The sequence below is a fragment of the Prionailurus viverrinus genome, chromosome C2 (genome assembly GCF_022837055.1).
Source record: "Prionailurus viverrinus isolate Anna chromosome C2, UM_Priviv_1.0, whole genome shotgun sequence".
Taxonomy (NCBI): Eukaryota; Metazoa; Chordata; class Mammalia; order Carnivora; family Felidae; genus Prionailurus; species Prionailurus viverrinus.
In genome coordinates this window covers 27,290,844-27,315,669 of record NC_062569.1, presented here as the reverse complement: position 1 = coordinate 27,315,669, position 24,826 = coordinate 27,290,844, and the positions used below count along the sequence as shown (strand labels likewise).

Genomic DNA, 24,826 nt, shown 5'->3' with positions numbered 1-24,826 from the left:
CGATTGTTACGCACTCAGCCGCTCCATAAAGGCTGGATACGGCAACAGCCTGCACCGCTTCACATTTTGATGGAATGGCTGTGCTCCAACTGCTTTAATCATCTCTGGTAGTTTCCATAGGGTCTTTTAAGATGGACAGAGCATTAGGAGTATGGAATATATGAAATTAATACAAGGCCTGCCTATCTCCCTTCTTTAGGTTCCACCAGCCTCTCCCTGCTCCAGTCTATTTTTTAATACTGTTTAACAGAGGCAACAGATAAATAAAAATCTTTAATTCCAACAGTAAGGCCTTGGGGAGAACAGTTCCAAAGTGGTGGCATCATGAGGAGCTCAGCAGACCTGCTCCTTAGCAAAACAGCTGTAACTAGTGAAAATTACCAAAAACCCGCAACAATTTAATGTCACTGAAAATTGTCTTAAGGGCATACTGTAAATGAGGAGACATTTATTCAAAAAAATCTATTAAGTCTCTGTAAAAACAAGAGTTTGTGGCACCTAGCCACTCCCTCAGCTCAATGTGACAAAAATTTCACTCTGAGCAAGTGTGGCCGAGAAGATGGGGTTCCCCCTTCCTCCAGAAACCAGTCATGGGCTTGGATATCTCTCCAGGAGGAACAAGCCTCTGGCATTTCTCATCTCCCCAGCTCTGTTATACAGATGAAATGCCAGGTAAGTGTAACCAAGATATTAAGGACTCCTTTCCTCTACTTAGTTCCTACTAGTAGAATGGGGGCTCTACCCCAGGAACAGCAGGCAGAGAATACTGGGGTGCCCTGATCACCTTTGCTCACAGGGTAGAGGTTCCACCCCAGAAGAGGCAAGCCAAGAAGACAGGCTACTGCCCCTGGCCAGTACCCTGGTCATGAGCTGGAGTGTCACTCTAAGAAAAGTGGGCCATGTCCCTACCTCCATCTCCTGAGCAGTGCTCAGATATTTTGCCTAGGGCTAAGACAGGCCATAATAAGAGAGGGTTCAGAAGCTCTCCCCAAAGGGACTGATTTTATTTGGAACAGAGTGTAGGAAATTTAAGCCTCAACTCCACTCTCAGAAATGATGAAGATTTTGGTGGCAAGCAATTAAGAGGAGATTGGCAGTTTCATGAGCACAATAAGCTCTCACCAGAGAAAATCAGGGAAAGAGATAGTTAAAAATATCCAAATTTCAAACCTGAAAGACTGGCCTCAAAAACTACATCTGCAAAGAGGCTCAAATTTAATTGGAACAGACTGGAGAGCAACCTCAAGGCATTGTTGAAAATAATAGAGCAATGAGTTGGCAATTAGTTAAGGCTAACAACTGGGTGTAATACCAGCAGAAACAGCTCAACAGAGAGATAGGGAAAGGGACGGAGAGCCTTTCTAAAACCATGGTCATCCCAATGCTCACTGCACATGTGCCCAAGGCTATACTCTTTGAGGAATGACACTAGAGGTTTCACATTGGAAGGGAAATAGGTTTCAGTAGAATAATCAGGTATGTCACTAAGTGAATAAGGAAGCAAACAATAGCAGGGCACCTGGGTGGCTCAGTCGCTTGAGCACACAACTCTTGATATTGACTCAGGCCATGATCTCACAGTTCATGGGATCAAGTCCCATGTTGGGCTCCATGTTGACACCACAGAGCCTGCTGGTGATTCTCTCTCTCTCCCTCTCCTTCTGCCCCTCCCCCACTCATGCACTCTCATGCTGTGTCTCTCAAAATAAACAAATAAACTTAGAAAAAAAAAAGAGAGGCAAACAATAGTAAGCCTCAGAGAGGCGGGAGGAATGCAAAGAATAAATATTCAGAGTTGATACAATACATTATCTAAAATGTTCAGTTTTCACTAATAATGAGATATGCAAAGGAAAATATCCATATACAGAGAGGGAAAGCAGGAAATAGAAACTAACTGAGAGGTCTCGGATATCAGATTTAACAGACAAAGACTTCCAATCAACATCATTAATATGTTCAAAGAATTAAAAGAAACCATGTTTAAATAAGTAGAGTATGATATAAATGTGACACCAAATGAAGAATATTGGTAAAGAGATAAGAAATTATATTTAAAAAAAAGCACCAAATAGAAATTCTGTAGTTGAAACGTACCATAACTGAAAGAAAAAAATTCGCTACAGGGGCTCAACAGTAGACTTTAACTAGCAGAAGAATCAATGAACCTGAAGATAGATAGACAGATATTATACAATCTGAAGAACACAGAGAAAAATTAAGAAAAATGAATAAAGCCTTAGAGAAGTGTGGGAGACCATGAAGCACACCAACATACGCATAATGGGAGTACCAGAAGGCAAGGAGAGAGAGAAAAGAGAAGAAAAAATACACAAAGAAATAATGGCTGAAATCTTTTCAAATCTGAGGAAATACATCAATCTATATGTCCAAGAGGCTCAACTGACTCAAAGTAGGATAAATGCAAATCCACACCCATATACACTGCACCCTAAAAATGCTTAAATACAAAAACAAAGATAAAATCTTCAAAGAAAACATTAAATAATGCTTAATAAACATTACTGGTTGAAAAAATGATTGTATCCAAGTATAGAATACTATGCAAACATTTAAATGATATGTAGATTCATTTTGTTAATGCAGAGCAATATTTCCTTTTGCTAAGTGAAAAAAAGCAGGTTGTAAAATTATAAACTGTATGATTTTTTTTTGTAGTGACAAATAGACACTTATTTGGATAAAGTGCTTAGCACATTAACTGTCAATCACAGAGTAAGCACTCGATAGACAATTCTGGTTCTGTTGCTGCGGTTGTATTATGAACTTTAGTAAAACTGACCAGGCTGGATATTATCTCCAGATTTTATATCAGTCATTTCATGCTAGTCATTGAAAGCAGGTATTAATATCCAAATCTACTGCACTTGACTGCAATGTTTTCCTACTTCGCTTCTGTTGGGTGAAAATAATGACACCAGTTGTCACTCCCTAGGAAGGCATTCCTTGCCTAACAGCTTAGTTCTAAATCCACACAAGAATTTCTCAGACCATGGGAAGGTGAAAGAAATGGGCTCTCTTGCTCCAGAGCTTCCTTCACCAAGATGGAGCTGTTGGCTGCCAGCTACTTGCAGCCACTATACGCACTGCTGCCAAGTTGGCCTTGCTTTCCTCAATCCTTCACCAGAAAACAGACTCGTTCTCCACCCTGGCCCCTTTCCCTGTCCAGTTTGGGAACACTCTCCTATGAGGAGACTTTCTTAGTTCTGGTAGATCAGGCAGGTGCCAGTTCTTTGTTTTCTTCTACCTGTAGCTAAGCCTTGTCTGACATTTCTGCCCAACATCACTAAAGTCTGACTTAGAGTGTGAACTAGACTCCTACCATGTCTCTTAAGCAGCCAACCTTTGGAGCAGATCTCTGAGCAAAATCCTGAGAGCTTCGCATTACACTCTGATACCCCTACTATGCCCACCATCATTCCCTCCACTAAAATTGTCCAAAGAACATAGAGGCACAAGATTAAAGAGCCATATGGTTGCCTTTCACAAGAGAGATAAGTCCAACAATGAAATATTCTGTTTCTTTTCTGTTTAATTATAGAACCATTATTCCAATAGTATTGTCCTTTATTTGTTTCTCCTACCAAAACAATAAATTCTAACTATTCAAAGTTTAAATCAGTTTCAAGAGCTGGCCTAGGAACCCAACTCCTATATTATATTTTTTCTGTGGGGGAGAAGTGTTCAGCAACTGCTTATACAAATCAGCAGTGTTCAAAGTACTGTTCTCAATGAACCTAATTATCTTAACCTTCCAGTGTTTATAAACTTTTGGAACCTCACCCACTTTTAAGAGAGAGACTTCTCTTTACTTGATTGCTATAAATAAATGAATCCCAAAAGGTTTAACAGATTGCAGAAAGAGGATAAGGTTACAATGGGCAAACATTAGCAGATGAAATATAATTAGTAGTATACCAATTCTTCATTAAGTATTATAGATATCATAAGTACAGCTATTAGTGTTAAAACAAAACACCTGTCAATTATTCACAAGTATTTCCAATTATAAGAAAATATTCCACAGTAAACATATGCTACACACTGAGATTTGGAAAACAAATTCTCAACCCCATTCAATCTATTTTTTCTGAGTGCCTCCCAAAGATTACTCATCACACTTATGTATATGCCACTATAATTAATAGTTCTCTGTTATTCTTTCCACTCTAGGTTTGGCAATAGAAATTTCATTACCAGATAAGCCTGTTTTGATTCAGATACAACTAAGGTAATTACCAAATTCATAATAAGGTGGTTATTTGGGGTCAGGGTGATGATAAGTCCTTAGCTTGTACTTGCTGAATAGTTAATAATATCTGCAAGGAGAGCTGACCTAATGCTCACAAAAAATACATTAAAATTCTCCTGCATTTTTATATTTGGGAGGTTTTAGGTTTTTTTAAGTTTTGTCTGAGACAAATACCATTTTTATAAGCTTAAAACATTATAGCAATACTATTCTTATTATTCTATAGCCCTGTAATTCTGATATTCTTGATAATTCCTATATTCTTTATGATATTCCTATAATTCCCATGTCAGGAATATTCCTATAATTCTTTATGCAATACTGATATTCCTATAATTCTTTTGCAATATTAGGAGCAGGGTTTTTTTTTTAATGTTTATTTATTTACTTTGAGAAACACAGTGTGAGTGGGGGAAAGGCAGAGAGAGAGAGAGAGAGAGAGAATCCCAAGCAGGGTCCCTGCTGTCAGCACAGAGCCGGATGTGGGGCTCAAACTCATGAACCATGAGATCATGAACTTAGCTGAAATCAAGAGTCAGATGCTTAACTGACTGAGCCACCCAGGTGCCCCTAAGAGCAGATTGTAAAAAAAGAACTACAATAGACCCAATGAAGACCAAAAGAACTGTGTGCTTTTTACTCTTCCGTCTGTGGGTCCTGTTGCCCAAGTTTCTGAGGAGACATACATCTGATTCGGCAAGCAGATGTAGATACCCGACCAAAAGAGCCAGCCTTCTTGCTACATGTAATTCCAAAGGCTTAGCAATGGGCTTCATAAATTAATTTATTCTTAATTCAAATGAAAGGACGTAACATCTTCCTGATGTACCATGTAATTTTAATTATGAAGAAATTATAGATTTGAACCTATTTTTAAATGTCCAAATAATAAACAAAATTAAGTGCAAAGAGAGTTGTAAATATGCAACCCAAATCCAATCCAAAGCCCAAGATTGATCTTCTTGAACTGAAGAAAGCTACTCAAAAAAGAGCAAGAAGACTTCCTAAGGGGCATCTAGTAGTAGATGCTCGATAAAGCAAAATCTAAAGAACCTCATTCCCTGGAACATACCTTTGTGGTTTTTGTTTATTTTGTGTTTGTTTTGGGAAGAGGGTATTAGGGGAAGGTTATGATAGAGGAAAGATGGTAGGTACATTGGAAAAGACCATCAGGGTAGAAACGGGCTTACAATGAAAAAATAAAAACCACTGAAGAATGTAGAAATGAATAATCACAAGAATGAACTGAAGGGACAGGATGGATGGCTATCTGCCATAGCCAGACCTAATGTTGACAGTGTTCTCTCCCACTTGGGAGGCACCAGAACAAGAACACGAGTAATGACCCTTGTGAAAATCCAAAGTCGTATCCACTGTTGTGCTTACTTTTCCCTAGCTGCAGGAAAGGTAACTTTCTACTTTATCTTCTTTAGAAGAATGAAGTAGACATAATCTTTCACACTGCTCATCTTTGAAAGCTCAGAAGTACTTAAGTTGATTTGCATACAATAATTATTTACTTAATTAACAGGCTCTCAACTAGATTGTCCTTTCAACCCTTAACAAGCTGAAAATTATATGATTCCTCTTCAAAGAGAAGAGATTTTCCCTAAATAGGATCTATTGCTAACAATAGAATACAATTTTCCACGAGGCTTCTGTACTGAGATTTGACTGGTTCCATGACAAAGAATGAGAGATTCCTTTGGTACAAGAGCACATATAAATGGAGAAATCTCAGATGCATCTATCATTGAAAACCCAGACATTTTTTAATTTACATTTATTCTTAAAAGCTAGTATCTTCAGTAAAAATTCTTATATGCAACAAGAAGAAAAAAAAAAATAAAGCTGTACATTCTCCACAGAAGTGGAAGCTAATCTTAAATAAAATAAAGCACAGTGTTTAAGATTATAACTACTTTATATAATATGCTAGCAGAAATCTATCAACATTTAATGTTTATGATACATTAATAACTTTCCCTTGTGGTTCAAGAAGAAAAAAATCCAAACTAACCAATTAACCTGTAAATAAAGAGAATTTTTGAAATTAATATAATGAAAATAGCAAGTTCGAAATCCAAAAAAACTCTCCTTTACTCTGGTCAAAGAATGACTCATACTTCAAAAATAAAGTGAGTGGATGTAGCAAGTAAATGAGCCTAAAACCAAAATGCATTGTTCTCTCAGTGCAGCAGATGTATACGTCATCAGGACTAGCCCACTGCCCACTCACCAGATGTCCGACTTTGTGTTGTAACCTTGGTGTTTCAGAGCCTCTGGACTCATGTAATGAGGAGTTCCAGTTAAAGTGGTGGCTAGATCACAGGATCCCATTAGGAGTCGAGAAACTCCAAAATCCCCTTGAAATAAAAATTAATTTTTACAAATACTTTAAAACAATGAAAACCAGCGTGGAAATTAACAACTGTCTAATTTGACAATTTTAAATATGCAATGACTCATACCGTTTTAAAGGAAAAGAGAAGAAAAATAATATCTTTTAAATCACACAATGCTGGTGAATACTTTTAAAAAACATAGCCTTAGGGGTGCCTGGGTTGCTCAGTCAGTTAAGTGTCTGACTTTGGCTCAGATCATGATCTCACGGTTTGTGATTTCCAGCCCCGTGTCAGACTCTGTGCTGACAGCTGGGAGCCTGGAGCCTGCTTCGGATCCTGTGTCTCCCTCTCTCTGCCCCTCCCCTGCTCACGTTCTGTCCCTCTCGGTCTCTCAAAAAGAAATAAACATTAAAAAAAACCCACACAAACACAAAACATAGGCCTTATAGGAGAAATAAGACTTTGAGCCAGAAAAGCTAAAACTTTTTATTTCTGGAATTATGGAGAACCAGCAACTTGAAACAAAAAGCTATTTCAGGTCTGAAATAACAAACAAACAAAATTATTCTGGAAGGGCTGAATATAATGCTCTGCAATTGCACCTGAGGGGGGAGTGTTTGTTCTTCATTTACAATAAAGAAAAAATTTCATATAAAAGACCTGAGACTTTTGAAGAACACGACTATAAAAGTTTGAATCTATTAGCTTCTCTTTACTCACCTAACTAGTTACATGCTTTTATGCTTTCCCTTTCTAAGAATATCTGACAGGAATATTAAACAATCCAGTAACCATTATGAATGGAAGCATGGTTCTGAAGAACTAAAAATTAACAAATCTATTATATCAACATTTTAATTATCTGTGATAACTGCCAGTTGCTTGTGATAAAATAAGTGGAAAACCTGTACTAATTAATCAAGCTAGTAAAACAAGTCTAACTACTTGCAAAGTGCCTGGCTTGGAGTAAGAAACTCAAAAATTATTAGTTCAATTATCAAGTACATAGCAAATGTCTTACACTTCAATTTACATCAGATACTTGGAAACAAAATAATTGGGACTTTTGGCCTCAACCAAGAAAAAACAAAAGTTTGAGAAGTTAAAAATAAGCCAGAAATTAACACTTCTAGATACGATATACTTCAATGTGATATATTTATTGATAACATCTAGAATATACTCTCCCATGTTTCTGGAATACATATTTTAAAAAATCTTACCAATTTTAAGCAGATTATTTTTCAGAAATATATTCTTTGATTTCAAGTCTCGATGAAGTATCTTCCTACAAAAAGGCAAAAAAACAAGATATAGAATTTCATGCAAAATATAAAATTTTTTATTCCTAACATAAATAATATATATAGGTATATGTGAAGTGATTCACACATAAATACATATTCCCATAGATATGTCTTTCAATGCTTAAAAGCTACAAATCCACAGCATTTTCTAGTTCCCCTAAGGAAATAAGAGTTTAAAAAACATTTTTTAAGTGAGCAGAACTTGTAGTTGGGAGAAGAGTGATGTGGTTTAAACTCTTTCAATAGTTCACTGTGTTTCAAATTTTATTGTGTTTCTGTAGCTGATATACATAGTACTGTATGTACTAGCCATACACTTAGTGGACAGATCAGTTATCATAAAGTTTTACAATCTACTATAGATAATCTATTACATATTATATGTTATACTTACATATAACATATTTTTGTAGAACATATAATAGTTTCATATTCTGGAAATATTATATATATATAAACTATTATATGTATTAAATCAAAATGTTCAGGTTTTATGTGTTTGTGGAAATAATAATGCTGATGGTGATGTTTAATAATAGATAACATTTATTAAGTCTGACTGTATAAGCCAGCAATATAAATTATGTCAGTTAAGACTTTTGTTTCCGGAATTATGAAGAACTAGACAACTTGAAAACATTTACCCAAGAAACACCTAAAAACGAGTCATAAAGTGTACAAATACCTTCACATATGCACAGCCGAGCCTACAAGAAAATGACACAAATTCCTGAGGCTTTATACAAAAAGAATACTGAAAATCCGAGTGGGCAGTAGGTACCGATTTCTCAGCTGCCCCAGGGGGTGTGCTAAGGTCAGCAACCAATGGGCCAGTTTTAACGGCCTCATAGAAATAAGAGCCAAGACCTTGAGTCCATGTAATGTGGAGACCCATTAGTGGTTTGTACCTTAACTGAAAGGATGACCCAAGAAACACTGACTCACAAGTAAACAAAATGACAAAAAAGTTTATCTGTACAGGTCTGAACTCTGAGTGGTAAAAAAAAAAAAAAAGAAAGAAAAAAAATCTCTTTTTGTTCTGTAACCATACCTCTCTGCTCACTCACATTTGAGATTCAAATATGCAATAGCTGTATGGCTTCAGAAATCGCAAGCCAAGAAATTAACATAAAAATTGGTTCTCAGCTGCTTATACCCTCTTGGGGCATCTACCAGAAGCAAATGCAAACTAAGAGTCAGCAGATAACACACACTAAAATTATACCCCTGAGATTTTCAGATAAACCAGAAGGATTCAAACTCTGAAATAAGTTTATTTTAAGAGATTAAAATCATAAAGAAAGGAATAGAAAACAAAATAGAAACAGGATACTATCCAGAAAAAGATGATGCTGATTTGAAAAACAACCAGATAGAGGGGTGCCTGGGTGGCTAAGTCAGTTAAGAGTCCAACTCTTGGTTTTGGTTCGGGACATGTTCTCACGGTTTCTGAGTTTGAACTCCATGTTTGGCTCTGGGTGCAGATCCTGCTTGGGATTCTCTTTGTATCCCTCTGCCCCTCCCCACTCATGCTGTCTCTCTCTCTCTCTTTCTCTCTCTCTTTCTCTCTCTCTCTCTCTCTCTCTCTCTCTCTCTCTCTCCCTCAAAATAAATAAATAAACATTTTAAAAAAGAAAAAGAAAAAAAGAAAAGCAACCAGATACAATTTCTAGGAAAAAATGTGATTGAAATTAAAAACTCAAAAATAAAACCTCAGCTTCAGCTATGATGGAGTAACTTTAACACTAAGTCTCCCACTTTCCATAGCTGTACAGAGAACACTGAAAAATTTAAACAATGTAAAATCTGAGTAAAATTTAAAAACAACAACAGGTCTTTGAAGACATCGGAGATCAGCTAAGGCAAACTTAGGCAGTCAGCACCTGAGGAGCCAGACCCTGGAGAAAACGAAAATGCTGTGAGGTGAGCCCAACACTTGAGATTGTGTGTTCCTCTCAGGGCAGTTGACACAAACAGAATGCTCTAGGCTAGAGCTTGCAGCACCTTCCCTTGGCTTAGAAGACAAAAATTATAGTTCAAATCTACCAAGGCAGCTAGGACTTGAGGGGGAAATTTTCCAGTAAAAAAGGGAACAAAAGAGAAGTGAGTGACATTCTGCAAGGCTTTTACCCTTGAGGCACTCACTGAATCCTAAATTGTTAGGGGAAGATAGTAAGGAGAAGGTGGCTGCTAAGAGGTTAAAAACTAAGTAGAGCTTTAAGTAGATTCACAAAGATGAGGCTGGGTCTTGGAAACCTTGAAGGACTACTTCTTAGATACTGGAACAAGACCAGCCTTCACAAAGTCTCAAACCAGCCTTAAACCAACTCAGTACCCGATTAGTTCAAGGTGATCTGCCCCTACTATAACTACCACCCAGAAAAACATTAGATCCTCTCCAGAAGAAGATACTACCACCCAACATCTCTACACTATTTCATATATATTGTCCACCATTCACTCAAAAACCAGCAAAAGAAAGTAGGGAGAGGAGAAAAAGGTATGTAACAAAATACAACGGTAGAAATACATTCCCTATATTGTTAATCACAAAGGATTCAAATCATGAATTAAAACACAGAGAAACAGGACTAAACTAGTTTTTAAAAACTGATATGAAGAACTTAACAGAAGACCATGGGGGAGAGGTAGGGGGGAAAAGTTACAGAGAGGGAGGGGGGCAAACCATAAGACTTAAATACTGAGAACAAACTGAGGGTTGATGGGGGGTGGGGAGGAGGGGAAAGTGGGTGATGGGCATTGAGGAGGGCACCTGTCAGGATGAGCACTGGGTGTTGTAAGGAAACCAATCTGACAAATTATATTTAATAAATAATAATAATAATAATAATAATTAAAAAATAAAAACTGATATGAAGAACACACTTTTTAAAAAACATTTTTTAAGTTTATTTATTTTATTTTGAGAGAGAGAGAGCCCAAGCAGAGAGAGAGGGAGAGAGAATCCCAAGCAGTTCTGCACTATCAGAGCACAGCCTGATGTGGGACTCGAACCCATCAACTGCAAGATCATGACCTAAGCTGAAATCAGTAGACACTTAACCAACTGAGCCACCCAGGTGCCCCGAAGAACATCCTTTTTTAAAAAACATAAGGACAGAGGTTGAAAGCAAGAGGACAGAAAAAGAGGACTAGTTCTTTTCCAGGCAAAAGAAAGCTGGTAAAAAGAAGTATTAGGTAAATTAAGGATAAAGAGTATCAGTACATAATGAATAAACCAATAATTTATTGGGAAAATTTTTAAATTCTGTACTTGTGTGCAACTTATGACACAAGCTTAAATACACTATGAAAAGTAGGGGCGCCTGGGTGGCGCAGTCGGTTAAGCGTCCGACTTCAGCCAGGTCACAATCTCGCGATCCGGGAGTTCGAGCCCCGCGTTGGGCTCTGGGCTGATGGCTCAGAGCCTGGAGCCTGTTTCCGATTCTGTGTCTCCCTCTCTCTCTGCCCCTCCCCCATTCATGCTCTGTCTCTCTCTGTCCCAAAAATGAATAAACGTTGAAAAAAAATATTAAAAAAAAATACACTATGAAAAGTAAATATTAATAGAACTTTAAGGAGAAATTGAGAAATCCACAATTACAAGGGGAAATTTAACATATTTCCCTCAGTAATTAATAGATCCAGTAGAAAAAAATTAATAAGGATATAGACTTTAACAAAACAATCAGATTTGAAAAACACAATTAGCTTGAGCTAATATACATAAACTGGATATTTTATCAAAAAACTTAAAAATGCATGTTCTTTCAGGAATACATGGAATACTTTCAAAAACTGACAATTAACTAATCCATAAAGCAAGCCTCAAGAGATTACAAGAATCAGCACCATATAGTCCACACATTCTCTGGTCTCAGTGAAGTTACATTAGAACCCCATCAGATGCTTAGAACAGTGCCAGGCACTGGCAATGACTGATCAAGACAGACAAATTCTCTGTGTTTATGAAGTTTTCTGGTCAGGTAAATAGAAAACAACTAAATGAGTGTGTGTGTGTGTGTGTGTGTGTGTGTGTGTGTGTGTGTAGTGTCAGCTAGCTTAATGCTATTAAAACAATAAAGCACAGCAAGGAGCTAGAGATTAACCAGGGTAAAGAGGTGCTAGTTTAGATCAGGTGGTCAGGGAAGGCCTTAGAGAAAGTGACATGGGACAGAGATGTGAATGAAGCAATGGAATGAGCCATGGTTGTGGCGGTTGTTACCATTACTGCTCATATTTCTACTGTTATTGTTACCACCAATATATCAAAAAGGAAAGTCTGTGCGAGGCTATCAAGCAGAAATGAATGATGAACTACAGGGAATAGTTGAAGCCACATCGTCCTTCCCCCTCACTCTTTATACCCCATTCCCTGCTCAAGACCCTCTGTGACCCCTACTGTTGGCCAAATCAAAGACAGCTTCACATTTGGAGTCTTCCTTTTCCAGCCTCCTCTTTCACCTATTTATACATCTGTAAGAAAAGGCCTGATAAAGGATTTTTTCCAACTGGTAATTTATTCATACAGAAAAATTTAATGAAGAAATAAACAGTTACATATTTGAAGTACCTTTTAAAAGGGGGGAAAAAAACCCCTCAAGAATAATTACAAGCCAAGAAAATTCAGGCTAAGAAATTGTCACATCTCTGTTGAAGCCAATAAGGCACTTGCTTTATCTTAAATGCAGCACAATGTTTCTTCCTCTATGTCACAGCTCATATTAAAATGCCTTCCTCTTTCATCTCTGCCTCTCAGAATCCTGTCTGTTTCTTCAGGACTATATTGGATACAAACCTCATGTACCTCCTTGGAGTCCCCTGACTCCCCCCTTCCTTCCAAAGATGCTGGTACTGGAGGCTAATTAGTCACTTGCCTGGGGATGCCAGGCCTTCTGGATCCTGCCCCATCTGGACTAGGATGAAACACCACACTGCAGGATATGGAATCAAGCATTCCAATTGGCAATGTAAGGAACTAAATGACACAACCAAAAAATGCAAGGGTGTTAATTCCTTTGGAGTGGACCAGTGAGAGACAAGAGGAGAAAGTAGCTAGGCAATCCATTTCTCTTTTCCCACACAAGGTATGTTACCCATGTGTCTATAAGTCATATAAATATCCCTGCCAAGCAACCTGTTATCTTTCCCCAGGTCTTTGTGAAGTGATGGCTAGTGCCGTAACCACACTTCTCTGCTTCACATCTTCTCCTTGGTTCAATTTGTTCCTACTCTCACCATCCTGGGTCTGTACCACCTAAGGCAGATATCAGCATTTCAATCCTTGCCTCAGGCGGTGTTTCCTAGAGGCCCAAGCTTAGAAAAGGATCCACCTGTATCACTTTCTGCTAATTCTTTTTTTTTTTTTTTTTAAATTTTTTTTTTCAACGTTTATTTATCTTGGGGACAGAGAGAGACAGAGCATGAACGGGGGAGGGGCAGAGAGAGAGGGAGACACAGAATCGGAAACAGGCTCCAGGCTCTGAGCCATCAGCCCAGAGCCTGATGCGGGGCTTGAACTCACGGACCATGAGATCATGACCTGGCTGAAGTCGGACGCTTAACCGACTGCGCCACCCAGGCGCCCCTCACTTTCTGCTAATTCTTAACCACCACTCCTACCACCATCAGCAAGTTAGACATACTCTCCCACTTTTGTTCTTCTTTTGACACCATATTCTAAAATTGACCAATCATTCTTGCTAAATTATAAGCTCTACAAGGTCCATATCTTACCTGACTATATTATCCCCTGTAATACTATAAACTCTAATTAAATTGGTAGGTTGAACTTGATTGAATCCTTGGGTTTACATATGTCTGAACTTTTCTTTTTTTTTTTTTTTTAATTTTTTTTCAACGTTTATTTTTGGGACAGAGAGGGACAGAGCATGAACAGGCAAGGGGCAGAGAGAGAGGGAGACACAGAATCGGAAACAGGCTCCAGGCTCTGAGCCATCAGCCCAGAGCCTGACGCGGGGCTCGAACTCACGGACTGCGAGATCGTGACCTGGCTGAAGTCGGACGCTTAACCGACTGCGCCACCCAGGCGCCCCATGTCTGAACTTTTCAAACTATTTTTAATATCTTTCCAAGTTAGACTATATAATTCCCCAACTTCATAAACAAAGGATGTTTTTATCAACTCATGATTATAACATGCATCAATTGTTATGATGTATCTAATCACCAGACCTATAAAGGAAACCCCTATTTGGGACCAGTATTTCTGAGACTTAGGCTTGGAACAGGGATACGGCTTTATAAAATTAAAATCTGTTCTTGAACCCCTAACTTAAAAACTTTCCGTGGCCCTGCACTGCTTCCAGAATACAATGTAAAATCCTATATATGGCCTATGACGGACTAGAAGATCTGGACATACCAATGCCTCCAGCAGCCATAGCAAAAGCTCAGGCCAGGTCTGTGTCATTGTTTCCTCTTCCACACTGTTCTTTACTCATGGTAAGAGGCTCAATAAGTGTATGTTAATTTTAGAAACACTAAACCTTGGCACAAAAATGAATACCATCTTGTGGGGCTCATTCATTAATCCAAAAAAACAATTAACGAGTGCCCACTACATGCTATGTGCTGTATTACATTAATGTGAAAAATATAAAGATACATAAGACAAGGCCATGCACCCCATAATGCTTACAATCAGGTTGGAGAGATGCACAAATACCTATAAGAGATGGCAGAAGGGAACCCAGTCATCATCACTTTATAAAAAACGATTTATAATTATAGTTACCAATACATTCACATTCAGAAGGAAACTTCTCTCCCAACAAATGATTACTCTTATGAACATGCTGACAAAATTGTACTATTATCAGTTAATGCTAGAAATATTAGTTATAAAAATAATTAACTTTTTACCACTATAATTAGTGATAATACAGGTGTAGCAGTGTTATCTTGCTACAGTGGTCAGACCTCAGCCATCCAGAACAAAGCTGTAAAGCATGACTGAGGAGCAGAGCCAAAGAAAAGCCACTCATGAAGTTCATCTACTTTATATCATGGAGACAAACGGTCACATGCTCAAACAGAGAATGCAATTAGAATTGTACATAAAGAATCGAGAATGATGAAAGGGGTTTCCTCTAATTTAAATAATCTTTATTGTCTTGAAGGCTTTGGAGTATTAGAAAGGAATAAGCAATCTTTCAAGAGTGGAGAATAAAAGGAAGAATAAAAGTGGACAACACAGATCCGGGCCACTTCATCTTAGGGTGAATAACCTCAGGTGCTATCACCTAAAGCACTATGCTATAGTCTGGAGATGAGAAAATCACAGCTTAGAGAGGCTAAATAATTTGCCCAAGGTCATATAGCCTATGAGTATGAACAAGTCTGTTTGACTCTACAAAGTACTATAGGTCTTTTTTACTCATGGTAAATACTCAATAAATGTATATTGATTTTAAAAGCACTATCCTTGGAGCAAAGATGAATACCATTTAGTGGGGCTTATTCATTAATCAAAAAAATAGGAACTTTGCCTTTAATCAATATTCTTTGCCTTCTTATATTCCTATAACATCTAAAGCTGGTCTCTGTGTAAGTATGTTTACTACTTAAAAATTAAAGGGAAAACAATTATATTTAACAAAAGAGGGTTAAGTAAAATTTGGCCTCTTCTATGCCCACTTCTGGGGTTCTCTTGGTATGGCAGGAACTGTTGAGTACCTACCCAATGACCATTTTCCTGCTCTTTTCCCTTGATATCAGAACCCCATGAGCTCTGGGGAGGCTGGGCATCCTCAGTCCTGGTAGATAAGAGCAATGAGGAGGGAAGAGAGTAAATGTGGAACAGATTATGGGAAATACATTGAGGTAATCTCATTGAGGGTGCATGGTTTAGGTATGTGATGTAACCAAAGTCTGGCCAATGTTAAAGTATAATTTTCAAAAAGGTAAAATCATGAATATCGTGAAAACATGACATGAATACATGTCAAGGATTTTGTTCAATTAATTAATCAATGAAGAAACTGGTAAAATGTTAAAATGGAGTCAAAGAGTCTTTGACAAGCTAGATAGCTGGGTTAGGAACACAACTGGTTAGTGGCCAACAGGGCTGTAAACCACATCTCCAGAGTTATCTATTCCAGTGAACAAAAATTATTTGCATCTCTTCTAGACAAAAATATTCAAGTTAACCTCTGCCTCTACAGAGTTATAAAATAGCCCAGATGATAGGAAATTAAGTCCAGCACTGCACTGAAAGAATACCCAGTGATCTCGTCCACCTTTTCTAAGTTTTGGAAATTATTTCTAACATCAATGAAACATAAGGAAGTCTAGTGGAAGCTTATAGTTAATATTTCCCCACTCTTAGAAAAGATGAGAAAAGATGGTGACATATGGCCCTTTTGCCTTTTCTGGCTTTTAGTAATAGTTGTTTCGGGGGGGGGGGGTGACACATGGCGGTGCTTCAACCATCGGGTCAACTACAAGAAGACAATTTTGATTACAAAAGCCAACCATGTTGACAATGGAAGTAAAGAGATAGAACTTGAAGTATAGCTGAGCCACTAACGTCAACCACCCCCCTTGGACACTTCTTGTTAGGTGAGTTAATGAATTTTCTTTCTTGTTTAAGCTGCTTCTCTTACTTGCACTTAAAAACATCTTAAGTTGATTCACTTGGTCCCTGATGCTGTTGATTTGAGATCTGAGGAGAAAGTACTGGGTCTCTTCCAGCTACAAGTACCAGGGAGTCTGAGAGTCCAAGGGTTTAGAATTTGGAATAGCGAGCTTTGGGGCTGACCAGGAGACCAGTACTATAAATTTGGAATAAATAATATGTTCAAGAGAAACTTACCCAATGACACCTAGAAAGGAGAAGATGATTTTCAGACAGCAATGCATCAATAGCCCTCACATATATAAATATAGATGTATGTAGATCAGCACTAAGTATTTTAATAAGAAGGCAAACAATATGTTAGAAATGTTATGAGAAGTAATTGGCTGGCACCATTGCAATGAAATAATAAATTCTATATAACAGACAAGATATCAAACTATTTGGTAAATTTGGATAAAATATAATGTACTGGCTTTCTGGTTACAGTAAGCAAAAATAGTTCCAGCAAGAAAGCCTTGTCATATACTTGGTTAATATCCTTTCCTTTGAAGCATATAAAAATCAAATCCAAGAAATAGCAAGATGACTGGCAATAAAAGCAATTTATATAAAACCTTTCTTCTAAAAAGTTCAGAGTAGCCCTTCATCTATTACGTCATATGTCTCATACCATGTCTCTAAGAGTGGTGGGTCCCTCTCATTTCTAAGTTTCATGATCCTCAAGAGAGATAAGTGACTGGGCAAAATTAGATGACAGTTGCGCTCAGATACATGGCAGAGCTCCTGCCTCTGTCTCCTCCATCAGGTCATTTTCTGCCTCCAGGACCACAGGAGAATGAAGAACAGTCTGTGAAGGTAGATGCAGTAGGTGTTTCTCAGGCTCTCAACCCAGGATAGGACTGTGGAGAAGGTAGGCACAATTTAACCTTCATCTCCACTTAAAATCTTATCTTCATAGTTTCTGAAACCTCAGCTCCCTCTCCATCTGGTAGGATCTCAGGGTAGATCACAAACTCTTCCTGACAAAGGTACTGGCACAAACAGTGACTCCTTGGTGATGCATGGCTCAGGAGGCCCCCACCACTGGTCTCTGCCATGTGGCATCTATCCTAGACTCTGAGGCACCTGCCTGGCTTTCTCACTGGTACTATAGGCCCTCAAGACCAGGACGATTCCTCTGTGTTGTAAGCGAGGGGTGGAGTTAGGCCTCCTTCAAACCTGGCTACTGCCAACACAGCAGGAGCTGCATACACCAGGCACTGGGATGGGGATGGGGGTCTCCTTGAATAAAGTGACCTCAGGACATCCTCAAGAAGTAGGAACCAGGAGAAAGTAGGAATCACAACACAAACACCACAGCTTCCTACTGCTTTTTCATCTACAAACTTGGGGTAGCATACCACCATCCCCCATCATATTTACCAACCTGGATTTCCAGATTCTTCTTGGGAGCCTCACTACATTAAAAATAAATTCCGGGGGCGCCTGGGTGGCTCAGTCGGTTAGACGTCCGACTTCAGCCCAGGTCACGATCTCGCGGTCCGTGAGTTCGAGCCCTGCGTCGGGCTCTGGGCTGATGGCTCAGAGCCTGGAGCCTGCTTCAGATTCTGTGTCTCCCTCTCTCTCTGCCCCTCCCCCATTCATGCTCTGTCTCTCTCTGTCTCAAAAATAAATAAACGTTAAAAAAAATTAAAAAAAAAATGAATTCCTGGTGCCACCTCTCAGGGAATATTTAGCCATTCCAACACAATACCTCACACCAAGCTGGCAGGGAAACTGTGTGGGCTGCCAGGTGATGAGGCAGTCACCTTAGGGAAAGTGCCCCCTTCCACCCCCGCCCCACTCCACTCTCTCCTCCACTGTGAAAGCACCAAAATCATCAAGGTCTCAAGATCACCACCAAAGAGGCTCTCTGCAGAGAGGCTACTCTGTCCTTCATCCTAAAAATTCTAGGATAACTGGACTCCTCCCTCTTCAAGAGGAATGAGTTTGGGGTTTTCTTTGGTTTGTTTGTTTTGTTTAGTGGTTTCCGTATTAGCACTGGGGGGGGGGGGGGAAGATGAGCAAGACACAGTCTCTGCCCCCATGAAGCTCTCTCATGCCCAATTCTGCTGTGGCATCCAGAGAAGATGATGTTTCAAACATTAGCCAATTAATTGGACCAAAGAGAAGAAAGGCTACAGGACTACACTTTCAGAGAGAGGATGATTCAAAGTTCCAATGCCCCTCAAATACTGGACTAGCCTATGGAAACTTGAGATAGTTGGCAAGCAGCCTCAGAACACACACACCTTTAAAAAACTTCCATCCCTTTGTGAGGCAGAGGTGCGGGCCCAATGGGAAGAATAAGTTTTAGTGCTACATTCTCAAGATAGCTTTTAGTGAACTGTGAATATTCTCAGCTCTTAGCATCATTATTTATGAGTGTTCATGCCATATGCTATAGATTTAGCATATTACAAATTTATAAATAAACCAAATTAAAATAAGTACAGGACAGCTCCAAAGGAGTAAAAAAAATCTTCATTTCTTCTGTTAACCTCACTTTTCTTAGTTTTTCCTGGGTCTTCTTTATCTCCTCTGCTGATGCACTGCATTAGTCAGGGTTCTCCAGAGAAACAGAACCAATAAAGATATAGATGAAAGATACAGATATAGATAGATATGGAGATTTATAATGAGAAATTGGCTCACACAATTATGGACGCTGAGTAATTCCACAATCTGCAAGCTGAAAACCCAGGAAGGCTGGTAGTATAACTCAGTCTAAAGACCTGAGAACCATAGGGAATTGACTGTCTAAGTCTCAGTCTGAGGACACAGGAAAAGGGGGCAAATTCCTCCTTCCTCTGCCTGTTCTATTTAGGCCCCCAAGGGACTGGATGGTGGCCAACCACATTGGCAAGGGCAATCTACTGAGTTCACTGATTGAAATACTAATCTCATCAGAAACACCCTCACAGACACACCCAGAAACAATATTTAATCTGGATACCCATGCATGGCCCACTCAAGTTGACACATAAAATTAACCATCACCTGCACTAAAATAATATGCAAGGCATTTTCAACAAAGGAGCCAAACCTAACTTCCTCACATGTGTTTTTTCCAAGGTAATCTTCCTAACTCATTCATAAGCAATCTATGTCATTTTCAAAATACATTTTAATATATACTATATACCATATGAGGAAAAGGTTGGAACAACGTTTTGTAGACCTATTTTTATTGGCTATGATTTGAAAGAAGCACAATGAAGCATTGTGGTAGGCTGTACTCTTGCTCCCAAATAGTCACACCTCTTGTGGCTTGCCCTGAGTCCCCTTTGGGAGGAATAGACTCCACCACTCTTCTGACATTGGGTTTGATCATGAGACTTGCTTTATCATAGAGGTGACTGTCAAGTCTGAGGAGAACCTTTAACTGCCAAGGCGACTGGGTGGCTCAGTCAGTTAAGTGTTGGACTCTGGCTCAGGTCATGATCTTGCAATTCCTGAGTCCGAGCCCTGCGTCAGGTTCTCTGATGTCAGCATGGAGCCTGGTCTATCTCCCTCTCTCTCTGACCCTCCCCCACTCGTTGTCTCTCTCTCTCTCTCTCCCTCTTTCTCAAAAATAAGTAAACATTAAAAACAAAACAAAAACCTTTAAGAGCCATTGTGTGTTTCTGCTGAGTCTCTGGCTTTCCCTTTGCTGTGAGAAAAGCTTGTCTCACAGGGGAGCTGCTCGTTCAGCCTTGATACTGGAACGGGAGGGCAGGTAGAGCTGACTTGCACCTCCTGTGTGGCTGCCAACATGCAACATGAGACAGAGACTGTTGTAAGCCACTGAAATTGGAGGTTTTTATTCAGACAGTAAGACCTCCTTCAGCAGGGAGACTTTCAGTGTCATATTCTCAAGGTAGCTTTCAGTAAACTGTGAATACCCTTAGCTTTTTACATCACTATTTCAAAGTGTCTATGCTAGGTGCTAATAGAATCATTATTTTGGGAAAAAAAAAAAAGAATCATTCTTTTGGATTGAAATCTCTTTAAGAACAGAGAATTAAGATAGTTTGTTTACTTTTTAATTAATTATTTCAAAATTTTTTAATTCCAGTATAGTAAACATACAGTGTATATTCATTTCAGGTGTATAATATAGTGATTCAACAATTCCATGTGTTACCCAGTGTTCATCAAGATAAGTGTACTCTTAATCCCCATCACCTATTTCACCCATCCCGCCACCATCTCCCCTCTGGTAACAATCTGTTCTCTATAGTTAAGACTATGTTTCGTGGTTTCTCTCTCTTGTTCTTTTTTCTTTCTGTTTGTTTGTTTGTTTGTTTTTTGCCTTTGCTCATTTGTTTAGTTTCTTAAATTCCACATATGAGTGAGATCATATGAGACCTGTCTTTCTCTCACTGGCTTATTTCATTAGCATTATACTGTCTAGATCCATCCATGTTGATACAAATGGCAAGATTTCATTCTTTTGTACGGCAGAATAGTGTTCCTTTATATATATATATATATATATATATATATATATATATATATATATATGTACATATATATATGCATATATGCATATATATATGTACATATATATGCATATATACACACACATACACACACACACACACACACACACACACACACATATATATATATATATACACGCAACCTAAGTGTTGCAACCTAAGTGTTGTTTAGATACATAAATGGATGGTGTGTGTCACACCACATCTTCTTTATCCATTTATGTATCTAAACAACACTTAGGTTGCTTCCATAATTTGGCTATTGTAAATAATGCTGAAATAAACATAGGGATGCATGTATCACTTTAAATTAGCATTTTTTTATTCTTTGGGTAAATACCCAGTAGTGCAATTACTGGATCATAGGGTAGTTCTATATTTAATTTTTTGAGGAACCTCCATATTGTTTTCCACAGTAGCTGCACCAGTTTGCATTCCCACCAACAGTGCACAAGGGTTCCTTTTTCTCCACATCCTTGCCAACACTTCCCGTTTCTTAAGTTTTTTATTTTAGCCACTTCTGAGGCAAAATCTCATAGTAGTTTTGATTTTCATTTCCCTGATGATGAGTGATGCTGAGCATCTTTTCATGTGTCTGTTGGTAATCTGTATGTCTTTGGAGAAATGTCTGTTCATGTCTGCTGCCCATTTTTTAATTATTGGTTTTGGGGTGTTGAGTTGTATAAGTTCTTTATATATTTTGGATACTAACCTTTATCAGATATGTCATAGGCAAATATGTTCTCCCATTCCATAGGTTGTCTTTTAGTTTTGTTGGTTGTTTCCTTTGCTGTGCAGAAGCTTTTTATTTTGATGTAGTCCCAATAGTTTATTTTTGCTTTTGTTTCCCTTGCCTCAGGAGACATATCTGGAAATATGTTGTTACAGCTGATGCCAGAGAAATTACTGGCTGTGCTTTCTTCTAGGATTTTTATGGTTTCAGGTATCACGATTAGATCCTTAATCCATGTTGAGTTTATTTTTGTGTATTGTGTAAGAAAGTGGTCCAACTTCATTCTTTTACATGTCACTGTCCAACTTTTCCAATACCATTTGAAGACACTGTCTTTCATGAATAGACACTTCTCCAAAGAAGACATCCAGATGGCCAACCGACACATGAGAAAATGCTCCACATCACTCATCATCAGGGAAATACAAATCAAAACCACAGTGAGATACCCCCTCACACCTGTCAGAATGGCTAACATTAACAACTCAGGCAACAACAGATACTGGCGAGGATGCGGAGAAAGAGGATCTCTTTTGCATTGTTGGTGGGAATGCAAGCTGGTGCAGCCACTCTGGAAAACAGTATGGAGGTTCCTCAAAAAGCTAAACATAGAACTACACTACAACCCAGCAATTGCACTACTAGGCATTTATTCACGGGATACTGGTGTGCTGTTTCGAAGGGACACATGCACCCCAATGTTTACAGCAGCACTAACAATAGCCAAAGTATGGAAAGAGCCCAAATGTCCATCGATGGATGAATGGATAAAGAAGATGTGGTGTATATATACAATGGAGTATGACTTGGCAATCAAAAAGAATGAAATCTTGCCAATTGCAACTATGTGCATGGAACTGGAGGGTATTATGCTAAGTGAAATTAGTCAGAGAAAGACAAAAATCATATGACTCCACTCATATGAGGCCTTTAAGAGACAAAACAGATGAACACAAGGGAAGGGAAACAAAAATAATATAAAAACAGGGAGGGATACAAAACAGAAGAGACTCATAAATATGGAGAACAAACTGAGGGTTACTGGAGGGATTTTGGGAGGGGGGATGGGCTAAATGGGTAAGGGGCACTAAGGAATCTACTCCTGAAATCACTGTTGCACTATATACTAATTTGGATGTAAATTTAAAAAAATAAAAAGTAAAACAAGTTAAAAAAAATGAAGACACTGTCTTTTTCCCCTTACATATTCTTTCCTTCTTTGTCAAAGATTAATTGACCATATAATTGTGGGTTTATTTCTGGGATTTCTGTTCTATTCTATTGATCTATGTGTCTATGTATGTTATGTGCCAGTACCATATTGTTTTGATTACTACAGCTTTGTAATATAACTTGAAGTCTGGAATATCTCCAGCTTTTTTTTTCTTTTTCAAGACTGCTTTGGCTATTTGGGGTCTTCTGTGGTTCCATACAAATTTTAAACTGTTTGCTGTAGTTCTGTGAAAAATGCTGTTTGTAGTTTGATAGGGATTGCATTAAATTTGTAGACTGCTGGGGCGCCTGGGTGGCTCAGTCTGTTAAGCGTCCGACTTCAGCTCAGGTCATGATCTCGCGGTCCGTGGGTTCAAGCCCCGTGTCAGGCTCTGTGCTGACAGCTCAGAGCCTGGAGCCTGATTCACATTCTGTGTCTCCCTCTTTCTGTGACCTTCCCCTGTTAATGCTCTCTCTCTGTCTCAAAAATAAATAAATGTTAAAAAAGATTTTAGACTGCTTTGGACAGTACACACCTTTTATTTTTTATTTTTTTTATTTTTTTCAATATATGAAATTTATTGTCAAATTGGTTTCCATACAACACCCAGTGCTCATCCCAAAAGGTGCCCTCCTCAATACCCATCACCCACTCTCTCCTTCCTCCCGCCCCCCAGCAACCCTCAGTTTGTTCTCAGTTTTTAAGAGTCTCTTATGCTTTGGCTTTCTCCCACTCTAATCTCTCTCTCTTTTTTTTTTTCCTTCCGCTCCCCCATGGGTTTCTGTTAAGTTTCTCAGGATCCACATAAGAGTGAAAACATATGGTATCTGTCTTTCTCTGTATGGCTTATTTAACTTAGCATCACACTCTCCAGTTCCATCCATGTTGCTACAAAGGGCCATATTTCATTCTTTCTCATTGCCACGTAGTACTCCATTGTGTCTATAAACCACAATTTCTTTATCCATTCGTCAGTTGATGGACATTTAGGCTCTTTCCACCATTTGGCTATTGTTGAGAGTGCTGCTCTTAACATTGGGGTACAAGTGCCCCTATGCATCAGCACTCCTGTATCCCTTGGGTAAATTCCTAGCAGTGTTATTGCTGGGTCATAGGGTAGGTCTATTTTTAATTCTTTGAGGAACCTCCACACTGTTTTCCAGAGCGGCTGCACCAATTTGCATTCCCACCAACAGTGCAAGAGGGTTCCCATTTCTCCACATCCTCTCCAGCATCTACAGTCTCCTGATTTGTTCATTTTGGCCACTCTGACTGGCGTGAGGTGATATCTGAGTGTGGTTTTGATTTGTATTTCCCTGATAAGGAGCGACGTTGAGCATCTTTTCATGTGCCTGTTGGCCATCCGGATGTCTTCTTTAGAGAAGTGTCTATTCATGTTTTCTGCCCATTTCTTCACTGGGTTATTTGTTTTTCAGGTGTGGAGTTTGGTGAGCTCTTTATAGATTTTGGATACTAGCCCTTTGTCCGATATGTCATTTGCAAATATCTTTTCCCATTCCGTTGGTTGCCTTTGAGTTTTGTTGATTGTGTCCTTTGCTGTGCAGAAGCTTTTTATCTTCATAAGGTCCCAGTAGTTCATTTCTGCTTTTAATTCCCTTGCCTTTGGCGATGTGTCAGGTAAGAAATTGCTATGGCTGAGGTCAGAGAGGTCTTATCCTGCTTTCTCCTCTAGGGTTTTGATGGTTTCCTGTCTCACATTCAGGTCCTTTATCCATTTTGAGTTTATTTTTGTGAATGGTGTGAGAAAGTGGTCTAGTTTCAATCTTATGCATGTTGCTGTCCAGTTCTCCCAGAACCATTTGTTAAAGA

The 24,826-nt window shown here is 38.7% G+C and overlaps 1 protein-coding gene across 4 annotated transcripts in view; it reads right to left on the bottom strand.

Annotated features, from left to right (window-relative positions):
- Nucleotides 1-24,826, bottom strand: part of NEK11 (NIMA related kinase 11) — a 269,503-nt gene that overhangs the window by 177,429 nt on the left and 67,248 nt on the right. For all 4 annotated transcript variants that reach the window (XM_047875528.1, XM_047875529.1, XM_047875530.1 and 1 more), the window contains exons 5-6: nucleotides 7,842-7,906; nucleotides 6,513-6,639 (exon numbers count right to left, since the gene is read on the bottom strand). In XM_047875528.1, coding sequence (XP_047731484.1) covers nucleotides 6,513-6,639; nucleotides 7,842-7,906 — 192 coding nt within the window. The remainder of the gene's footprint in view (nucleotides 1-6,512; nucleotides 6,640-7,841; nucleotides 7,907-24,826) is intronic.